General features: G+C 26.4%; 1 protein-coding gene across 1 annotated transcript in view; it reads left to right on the forward strand.

The window, feature by feature from the left end:
* Window positions 1–7,799, forward strand: part of LOC135926748 (uncharacterized) — a 61,354-nt gene extending 53,555 nt beyond the window's left edge. Inside the window, exons 53-59 of the mRNA XM_065462679.1 lie at window positions 1,774–1,891; window positions 2,390–2,615; window positions 2,874–3,171; window positions 3,631–3,919; window positions 5,460–5,656; window positions 6,488–6,698; window positions 7,022–7,799. Coding sequence (XP_065318751.1) covers window positions 1,774–1,891; window positions 2,390–2,615; window positions 2,874–3,171; window positions 3,631–3,919; window positions 5,460–5,656; window positions 6,488–6,698; window positions 7,022–7,114 — 1,432 coding nt within the window. The 3' untranslated portion in view covers window positions 7,115–7,799. The remainder of the gene's footprint in view (window positions 1–1,773; window positions 1,892–2,389; window positions 2,616–2,873; window positions 3,172–3,630; window positions 3,920–5,459; window positions 5,657–6,487; window positions 6,699–7,021) is intronic.
* Window positions 7,800–11,562: the final 3,763 nt, after the last annotated feature.

Consider the following 11,562-nt stretch of genomic DNA (forward strand, 5'->3'; position numbering starts at 1 on the left):
TTGAACAGGGTTATTCATCGTTTTTATTTAAATGTGGTAAATTGGCACCAATATTAAGAATTAATATTATTTGTATTTTCGTTTTCCCCGTCTTTTCTAAATGCCAAAGCATCTTTTATGTAAGACATTTCTCAGGTAATCTTCGTTGTAATAGAAAAATTTTACAGCATTAAACAAACTTACCTATATTTATTCTAGATTTCGTATTAGAAGTTGATAAAATGCTCTTTTCACTAGAAAATTTTTTTGTGGCTCTTGCTACATGATAAATACTTTAAATTAATTTTGATTTTTTTTCTGAAGTGCGGGGCTTCAGTTACTGGTAGTATAGAAGGTGCCACCTCGCCATTCAGTCCAGGGATCGGGTATGAGTCATTATAGATTATTTAAGACAACTAAAACGCTGGAATAAATAAATTACACATAAATTTTATTAGGTTATAAAAAAAATTATCAATCAAAGATATCTTATTGAAAATAATATTTTAAATTTAAACTAAAAAAAAGTATATCCTGTAAACATAAAAATTAGTCCCTTTTATAGGGAAAATAAAACGCGCAGTTATAGATTAAAATAAATTGGCGCAAAGTGAAAAAATAACGTTTGTACGAAATATAGTTGTGTTAGTTTGTCTTACATAATTGGGGATAAAATCTACCCCCCTACTCAAATTATACCTCGTTGAGGGCGATCTCCGAGACCTAAATATCTAACCTATATTTGTTGGGCACCTCACTAAGGACTCTAAATGTACGAAAAACCCCTAAGTAAAAGAAAGCACAAAACCCATATGTTTTACTTTTAATGTACATAACTCAAACAAAAGAGAGACCTAAAAAAAACTTTATTTAATTTTTATGTATTTAAGACAAAACAAAAGAAGGGTAAGAAAACTATTTTTAATTGAAGTGTACTAGATTAAAATAAAATATGGAATAACATATTCAACATTTTCAAATCGACCAGATATCTTGTATTCGGTTTAAAAATTTACATTTTTTGTTACATGATATTTGTGAGAATATATCATTTATGTTTTCATTTTTATTAGAATTTATTACCTTCTCTTTAATGTTTAAACTTGTGGAAATAGTTTTTTAAAAAATTTTATCAAGTTTTTTGGAGGATAATGACATGTAGAAGAGGTGAATGCTCTTCCAGACCTCGAATCTCATGAGTTTAACAAATTGTGGATTTTATATTTATTGATGAATTTATAATTAAAAATATTTATATTTATTTAAAATCTTAATACATATACATAAAATATTTTTTGTATTTGAAATAGTAAATTTCAAAATTTTGGAATAAATACCAAATATAAAAGATTTAATATTTTAAATATAAATATTCTATGCTTCGCAGCTCTAGGGTATCTGTTTGATTTCCTGACGAACCTATTTTTTAAGAATTTTCTGATTATGATGTTACATAGCGTCGGGCAACATATAATCATTTTTTTATAATATATTTTAAACCCTACTCCATCTCTAACCTAGTTAGTGCTACGTCTTATTGAAGGTGTCTTACCTTTTAAGCCATAGTGGCCATTCAAAAATTCATGTTTTTTGAAAAGTTTCTATATAAGGTTATGACGTTATCTAATATTTTGTGAAAGCCCAATAACTTCCAATGTGATGTATAGATTTACTTATATTTTTTCCGGTATTTTCTATTACTTTTTAAAAATTAATATTGACCCATACTTAGAAAAAGATATTTCATTGCCATTTGATTATTATGAAAAGATTTTTTTTTAAATATAAAATTAGGATGATGCAAAATTCGGACAAGTACACACTAAGGATTGGAACTTTAATATTTTCTCAACTCGGTTATCTTTTGCCTGAGCATATTCCCAATTTTCACGATCTCGATTACATATATCCAGTAAATAATTGCTATAAATGACATCTACTTCTAATAAAGATATTGATATTAGTGATCTGCATCGGGCCTAATTTTTCAAGCCCGGCCCGAAATTTTTTTAAAAAGTTTTGCCGGCCTGGCCCGAACCCGAAATTTTTTTAAAAAGATTTACCGGCCCGACCCAAATTTATTTAAATATAGAAATTAATTTTTATAATTACTCAAAATAAAAGACATATGTTATATGGCGTTTATTTCAATAAATAAAATCAAAAAATTTTTATTTTACATAAAAATTCAATATAAAATTGATAAATTTAGATATATTTAAAAAAAATCCGACCCGACCGTGCCCTAATTTTTTTAAAAATATTAGACTCGGCCCGAACCCGATTTTTTAAAATAAAATTAAGCCCGGCCTGAAGCCCGTTCGGGCCGGACTCGGGCCGGGCCTAACTTTGCAGATCTCTATTGATATAATATTTTACAATAAAACTTGACTTTGACTTTATTTAAAAGGTGAAATACAAAGCCATTCGTTATTATTGGGATTACAAAGCCATAGACAATAAACACGTGATACCAAGGAGAAGGGCTTACGAATGCTGTATTGATACGAGTGTTAAGTCTCCAGAAGGAAAATATGTACCTGAATTTATTGTGAACTCCTTACAAATCGTAATCACGTTAGATGAAGGAATTGATATAAAAATTTTGGAAAGTTTTAGGGGAGAAACTGCGAAAGGTTTGATTTTTTTTACTTTTTATTTAACTTTTTTTTCACTCTTTATATTTATGAAACTTAATTTATTTTTTGTTTATATATAAATTTGATAAACGGAATATATTTTAAAACATTTGTATGATAAGCCATTATTTGATTCAAAATTAGGGAAATAAAAATAATGAAGAAAGGAAATATTAAAAAAACCTTGAAATTTCAATTTATTTCTTTTTTTATATTGAATTTATAGCAAGCACATTTATTAATTAACCTATCTAGCGGCCTGGCAACCTTTTCTTACGGCCATCTCCGAAATTCGCTCTACCCCATCCATAGGCTCTACATCTTCTAATTCTACTATTCGCTTAGTGGACCGAGCCCTTCGGGGTGAAGATCTCTTCGGATTAACGGACCCTCCCATTATAAGACTTGTCGAATCTCTTCCACTTCTCGTGAATTCTATAACAATAGATTACCGCTTTAAATATGGGCGAAATCAAGGGGTGGAACTACCCCTCATGACCAACCCTTCAGGTTCTGCAAGGACTGAACCCAATCTTAGAACACATTTTAGAAAGTAAATTTACTTTTAATATTACTTCCTGGTGACTTTTTGAATCATTATTTTAAATTTGATAATAATCAGGTCTGATATTTGCCGTATATTTATTTTATTATAATGAACGCAGGACTGCCACCCATTGAATATTTTATAAACATTTTTATTTATAATAAAATGAATCGAGCCTTATTTAGTAATTAATCTTGAAATAAAAAAAATATGGATATAGATCGGTTAATATTTAAGCCACGATCTATGTATTCGTTCTTTCCTTTTGCTTATTATATATTTTTTCTCTTTATATGCTTTCATTTGCAAATAACTTTCACTAAAATTCTTGGAATTTTGTAGTTTGGCAAATATTTTATTAGTCAAAATAAAAAATATCTAATAATGGCATGGCGCTCTATTTTATATATCATCTTTTCAATTTTTTTATTAATATTTTATATCGTTTACATTCAAAATAAAAAGACCGCTAATTTTAATGAACGCTCCTTTGCCTCCTAAGCATCATCTCCAGTGTTTATCATCTTCTCAAGATCCATCTGAATTTTTAACTCTCAACCCGACCCTCTCAGTTCCTGCCTTAAATGCCTCCCTGACCCCCCAGGCAACTTCTTATCTCTCTGCAGCCCTCGTTTTTGGGCCAGGCACTCATCCTTCCATATTAAACTCTCAAGCTGCTAACAAAACCTCCCTCTATCGTAAAATGAAATGTGAATGTCTTAAAAATGTTTACTTGGGAAAATCTAGGATTCAAGTTTAAATGAATATTTACATATATTATTATTATAAATTTTAGGGGTTCTTTAGTTAAATTTTGACAAGATTATACATACCTATCTAATTGTTAGTTATCTTTAAAAAAACTCTATTAACATATAATTTGTGTTACCCATTAGACACTTTGTAAGAATTAAAGGGATTATAAATATCAGAAAACTGTGGCCCAGGTATACGGTCTGAGCCATATCTTTTTTAATATATCCGGGCTGGACCGAATGTTTCAATTCACCATTGTTATCTATAAAAAACAGAGACCTGCAGAGGTACCATTTGTACAGCCCGGCCTGGATTAAAAGATTTTTTGGGGGCCAAACCCAGCCTTTAATATAAAAAAAAAATTTTTTTTAAGCCCGGCTCGGAATTTTTTAAAATTATATTCGACCTGGTATATACAAAAAATTCATCTATTTGGTATTTTAACATATTTTTCGGCTAGTATTATCATTTAATAGCAAGCATATTAGTACATATTTTATTTTTTTTATATTCTAAACAGATATTTAGTAAATTACAAATTGATACTATAAAAAATTTGTGTAAATAATATTTTGGAATATACTATATTAATTGTATTTATAAAAAAAATAAAACTGATATTTTAATTAATAAAAAATATAACATATATTATGTAATAATGTATTTAATCCTTTGCGTATTTATTCCATGCCAGGAAAATTATAATTAACTATGAGTGTTAGCTAGTGTTAACTTTCACCAGACATTATATTAATCATAAACCATATCTAATTGACGAATATAATAATTTATGTTGTATAAATTTTTTTAAAAAATACGGCCTGGCCCGGGTATTTAAAAAAAAAATTTCAGGCCCGGGTATATTTTAAAATACGGCCCGGCCCTAGATAAAAATAAATAAAATGTATATGAAAATTGTGTGTTAGAACTCAACTAATCATTATTTTTTATATTCTCTCAAATTAAAGGCAACAAAGATACAGTCAATATTCAAAATAATATACATTTTAAAGGGAAAAATTTATTTTAGATAAGTATCATTTTATCTCCTTTTCTATGTCCTAAATTTAGGTAATTATATATGTTACCAGGGAGAGAGTACAAGATAACTGATAGTTATATTTAAAAAAGGACGATATTAAATTATAAGAGGAACATGAAATGAGGGAATTACTATCGACCAGTAGAATAAAAAGTGGATATTTCAAACATAATATAAGTTAAGTTATATATGGATTTCATATTCGCTGAAGAACGATCCGTAAAATGCCTAATAGATTTTAATTTATCTTAAAAACCAAAACCGTATAATACACCCTAGCTAAAAAATCCTGGCCGGGCCTGAAAATATAAAACCAGAGTCTTTTCGAAAATTTTCTTTCAAAAATCCGGGTCTAGCCGTGCTAATGGTAACTCTGCAAATAAATATATAAATAATTATTTTCTAGGAGCTAAAAAATTTCAAATTGATACTTTTCTTTCCTCTTTTCTTAAACATCCATTGTATTTTTATCACATAACATGTGTATATATTCAAGGGTATGGGGCTTTTTGCGGCAAGAGATTTCGATCGTGATTCTATGATAATCGAATATGTAGGTGAACTAATCCGTTCCGAAGTAGCAGAAGTTAGAGAACGTTCCGCCTTGCTAGCTTCCGCTTTCGCTTCCACTTATTTCTTCCGCCTCGATGACCATAGCGTATTAGATGCTACAAGGAGTGGCGGGCCAGCTAGGTTAATATATAAAGGCTTGACCATCATTAAGCCTGTCAATAAATAAATGAAATGATATTGTAAATGATGGTAATTTTTTTTGGCTATTCATCAATTATTCAATTTTTTTTATAATAAATTATATCAAAAAGGTTCATATGTAAATAAATAATTTTCAATTGATGGGTAATCATAAACTATTAGATTTTTTGTTTCTCAATTTAGAAAATCATTTTTTGGGAGTTTTGAAATCATTTTTTCTTTTAAATTATTAATCTTTGACTCTCATATAATTTAAGGTTGACTGCTCCTAAAAAAATCAAACTATTATTTTTTTATGGTATCGATTACGCAAATCTTCCTTAAAATAATTATGTTTAAAAAAATTGACATTATTTTTGTTGAATATCAAAATAAATAAATAATTTTTCTTCTGAAAACAGAATTTAAATAAAATATATCGATGAAAATACGTAATTAGGATTCTAAATAATTAAATTTGATTTTTGTTAAACTTTGAAAAATAGATAAATTATGAAAAAATAAATAATGATCAGTTTTTTTTGCTATTTAATATTATTTTTTTTGATTTTTAAGATAAATCCATATAATATTATAAATTTAATTTTTTAAAACAAATTTAAATTAAAAATTTTGAAAATCGCTGTATTACACCTATTATAAAATAAATAAATGTGACGACAAGTGGAATTATAATGTTTATTAAGTTCGGTTCAATACAAACTGCAATTTTTTTTACTAATACATTTCTGCATTATTATAACACAAATGCCTCAAAATCGACTCTTTTTTTCTTCTTCATACCCTTGATTAATTTTTTTTACCTTAAAGATACATCAATCATTCTTGCGATCCCAATTGCCGAGCCCAGACTATCACCATTTTTGTATCATCTGCTTCAACATCTGTACCCGACGATTCCGATATTGGTGGTGCTATCTTAAATTTGCCGACCCAAAATGGGAGCGGACAAGGAAAATTTTTGGCCAAGACCAAGAAAATCGTCATAGTAGCGAATAAAAAAATTCAGAGGGGAGAAGAGGTAAGAAATTGTGTAAATTTCCTATATATAACGAGTATCGAATCCCGGTTAAGGGCTTATGCTTTAAGCATTCGAATACCTTGAGACTTTTAATTAAAAATGGAATCTAATATAAAAACGAACCTAAGTATGTTTGAATCGCTAAAATCTTGTTAAATAGTGCAAAGATAATTTTTTTTTAAAATTTATTCCAATAATTGTAAAATTTTTGGATTTACAAAAGTAGAAATATATTGAATAACTTATTTTAAGAAAATTAAATATCGTAAACTAATCTAGTCATGAAAATATTACATGATTTATTTTTTCCTCATACTTATAAGCTCTGTTACGACTACAAATTTGAATATGAAGGCGAAAATAACAAATTATCATGTCTTTGTGGTGCCCACAATTGTAAAAAATGGATGAATTGAATACCTTTTTTTTAAAAAAAAAATGTTTGATACACATATTAGATAAATTATATCCATAATTTTATTTTTTTTAGATTTTATAATATAAAAAATATTCATTATAATATATATCCCCCCCCTTAACTTAAATTTTAATTTTGACACCATTAGGACCTATTTATACAAAAAAAATTACATGTAAATATTATTATTGTATATTTGTATCAAAGGATTCATAATGTTTTGTACGCTATGTTTGAAAGCTTATTTATTAAATTATATTCATAATTCAAACTACCAAAAAATTATATACGCTTATAAAACAAAAAATTAAGGTGTGGTCGATTTATAAAAACAAACTTCTATTTATATGAAATATGTTTCTTTTTTTTTTTATATTTGAAGATGCTCAGGCTCATTTTAGACAACGATTTGTTATGATTTTTCTTAAAGTATATTTCAATATTTTAAAATAATTTAATAAACTAGAAAGTCAAGTCATTATAAAGAGTAAAAGCTATTGTAGAAAGGTTTTATTCCCTTAACATTATTGCATCATTGTTTTCGTTTTTTAAGAAACCATATTTTTGGAACAAAATTTTTAATTATAAATTAAAATATCCGGGATGAACATTAAGGCAGCAGTTGATAATGAATTTATAAAGATTATTTTTGATAAGCGCAAAATTTTTGGCATTCGAAGCATCATTTTGGTAACAATTTTTTCTTAAATATTATTTTTCTACACCATTTTAAAAACAATGATGGCATAGTTTATGTTTTATCTAGCAAAATATTTGGCAGATATTTATGTATAATGTATAATAAATTAAATGATAGATATAGCCTTGAATATTACTTTTGAGTTTTTAAAAGGGGTATATTTAATATAATTGGCTGGATATATTTTTATAAACAAAGCTCTAATAACATAAATATATTATATATAATTCTGCCTATGGCTAGATTTCATGAATTACTCGTGCTAAATGGCTAAAAGCATTTAAAAATATTTTAAGAATTTTTTTGAGCCCTTGAAACGGCACTAAATTTTAAATTAAACAGGTTTGTCCTATTTCCAAAAAATTAATTAATTTTTTTTCAAACCTAACCCATTTTTTTTCTTTAAATCCGAGCCTGATTAAAATTTTTAGGCCTGAGTTAAGCTTTGGGGATGATCTTACCATATATTTCACTATAAATATTCATAATTTCTCATGTTAGATGACCTCACTTTATTTTGAATTGGCGAAGCTTGATGAGCTTGGAAGCAAATAAATGCAGCAAAACGATTATAAATTCATTTCATAAAAAATAAAATTAGTTGATACTGATTCTCACGCTTCGATCTATATTTTAATCCTTAGCTTAGCAATAGGCTGCAAGAAAATTTCCAAAAATCTAATCTGAATCATTATAAGCCTACTTTAAAAAAATTTAAGAAATTTTTGAAAGATTTGTGGAAGGAATTCGCAGATGTCAGAGAAACGCCTTCAGAAGAATCCAATAATTCCTAATAAATAAATCACTAAAAAGCCCGTTCTACGATCAGCTTATATTATTAATTTAGATAATTTTTTCTTATTATTAGACATGTCGTATTGGGATAAGAACATGGGGATTCGGAATCTCAATTATGCATCATTTCTTAAGGGCGATTTTTAAATTTTAAAAATCTGATCTGACAGGAATTGTATATCAGCATGTATAGAGTACCCAAACTGCAAATTTCGAACAATTTTGCCATAGACTTTAGAACTACTCCTAATTTATATTAATTTTTATATAGATTTTTCATATAAATTAAAAATACTAAAATGTCTGGCACAAATTGGCTAAAATGAGTAAATACTCTACACCATTTCCGGTTAAATCGGATATTTTTAAAATCGCCCTCCATTAAGGATTTAAAATCGAGAGATTTCGATTCCAGACTGATTTTATATCCAGATACGACATACATATGAATAATAGATTTGCAGAGGTCAAACCTGGCCCCGATTTTTTTTTGCATTTTCAAGCTCAATCCGATTTTTTTTAAAAATATATTTTTTGCTAACCCAGATTTTTAAAATTTTATTGCCCAAATTTTAATAATATTATTGTCCTGATTTTTAAATTTTTGTTAAATAGGCTTTAAAAAAAATTACCTAATTTACTTTACAAGATCCGACAAAGAATATCAATCGTAATTTGTCGATTCAACTGTAACATACATGGGTCATTAAGCCCCACCGACCTAACCTAAATATATATTTTTTTATATAGATATGGTGTGTTAATATTCATAATCTAAATTTTATTATATTGTAATCTTTTTTAATATTGAATCTGAAAATAAAATTTCAATCTATAGAAAGAAAAAGAATCCTTTACTATGACTAAAATTTAAAAAAAAACGTTACCTCATTTTTTAAATATTCTTTCTACTTATTAGATATAGTATTAGGGCCAAATATTGTTTGCAATTTATATTATTCATTTTAAAAGTTTGTAAATTCTAGCCCGCTTCTGTTCGTTATTTTTATTTAAATTTAAAAAGTCAGCCTCGACACGTTAACTTTTTTGTACGAATTTTCCGGTTAACATATTTTAATATTTATATCTAATTTTTTCCCAATGTCAATTAAGGCCCATATATCTCTCCTCTATGGCTATCTATTTACACAACAACAGACTTTTGATGTCTGTATTGTGAATTTGTAATTAAATCCTAAATAAATTGTTCAATTCTTTGTGAATTTTTTTTACTATATTATTTATAGATTTATTATTTTAGACTGCTCATAAGATATAAAGAAAGCATAATATTATAATCTATTTTCAAATAATATTAAAATATTCGCTAAATTAAAAAAATATATCAAAATTTAAACGTCCAAAGCTGGCCTATTAAAATTATAACTAAAAATTAGGGATTAGCGAGACCCTGCCTCATTTTTTATGCATGCTGCCTGACCTTTTCCGAATTTTTTTAAGTCCGAATTGTCTGCCGTTAGATTTTTTTGCTCGGCTCGATATAATTTTTAAAAAAATACCCGCTCCTGGTCGCTCTTTCTAGCTGGATAGTCTGGAAAATTAAAACTTGTCAAATAGCTTGATAAGAGATGAGAACTTTAATCATTTTATTACCATACATTCTGGAAAAATATTTTTTAGTTGAGCCACTAAGAAATAAAAATCGAAATGTATTCAATCATAATACTACGAGCATGACTATCCAATTCAATGTTACTAAAATGAGATTAATTTGAAACCGACTTAAATAATAATGGCCTTAAGATTCTTACAAAATAATATAATGAAGTAAAAAAAACTTAACAATTAACATAAAATATTTTTACAATTTTTTTATGATAAATTTAAAAAAAGACAATTTTTATTATGATAAATTTTAAAAAAGACAATTTTTATTATAACTTCAAGGTAGGTAAAAAAAAGGTACTTTTTTAATATAAAAAAATATATATCCAAATATTTATTTACCATTATGATCTAAAAGAAAGAATATTCAGACGAAAAATATTTTATTTAAATGATATAAAAACTTATCCATTTTTTAGATATTAATGTTAGATAAATCTAATTTTATACCCCAAAGGAAAATTTGAAATTTCAGTCCCCATAATGTGCAAATTTAAAATATTTATTACGAATCGTTTTTTTTTTAAAAATCTCCACCCTCTCGAAAAATTGCAAAATATGAAAATAACGACTAAAAATATTATAATCGATGTTTAGTGCCACATTAAACTTTTTTTAAAATATTTTTCGAATAATAAATAATCCACAATAATTAAAAAAAAATTTAATTGAAATAAATTTTTATCAGAAGCTACAATAGGATACACATGGAAAATATTAATCATGAGACATTTTTGAAAATAAAAATATAATTTATAAAAATAGAGTATTTATTTTAAGATAAGTCAAATAACATATTTCTTTATAACTAATAGCATTTTTGCCAAGTTAAATCAAATAACATTATCCTTCAGCGTTTTTTTAAAAAATACCGAATCTATTTCGCATTTTTCCCATTATTTAATCAAAGAAACATAAAAACAATTGGGAAAAATTTTGGTGAGTTGATAAAGAAATTTTTTTTAATAAAGGAATTAACTTTATTTGCTAATTTTAGGTAGAATTTTTCTTCAATAATGCTGATGAGTTATTTAAATATTACAAAATGAGGATTGAATTTTTTATGAATTTTTTTTTGAAAAAATAAAACATTTTAAATTAGAAATTATATAAATATAGAATCATGATTTAAATATCTAGCACAAAAAGATCTGAGAATGGTACACAGGACAAAAAGACACTGTCAAAAAATTAAAAATTTTCTCAAATATACTTTTTAAATGGATCTAGATGCATATATAATTTTTATTATAATTATTTAAGGTGTGCATAATATTTAATTTTGAATTCTATTGTTAAAATTCGAAGTGAGCTAAAAAAAAAAT

The sequence above is a fragment of the Gordionus sp. m RMFG-2023 genome, chromosome 3, assembly GCF_954871325.1.
Source record: "Gordionus sp. m RMFG-2023 chromosome 3, tfGorSpeb1-WG-v2, whole genome shotgun sequence".
Lineage (NCBI taxonomy): Eukaryota > Metazoa > Nematomorpha > Gordioida > Chordodea > Parachordodidae > Gordionus > Gordionus sp. m RMFG-2023.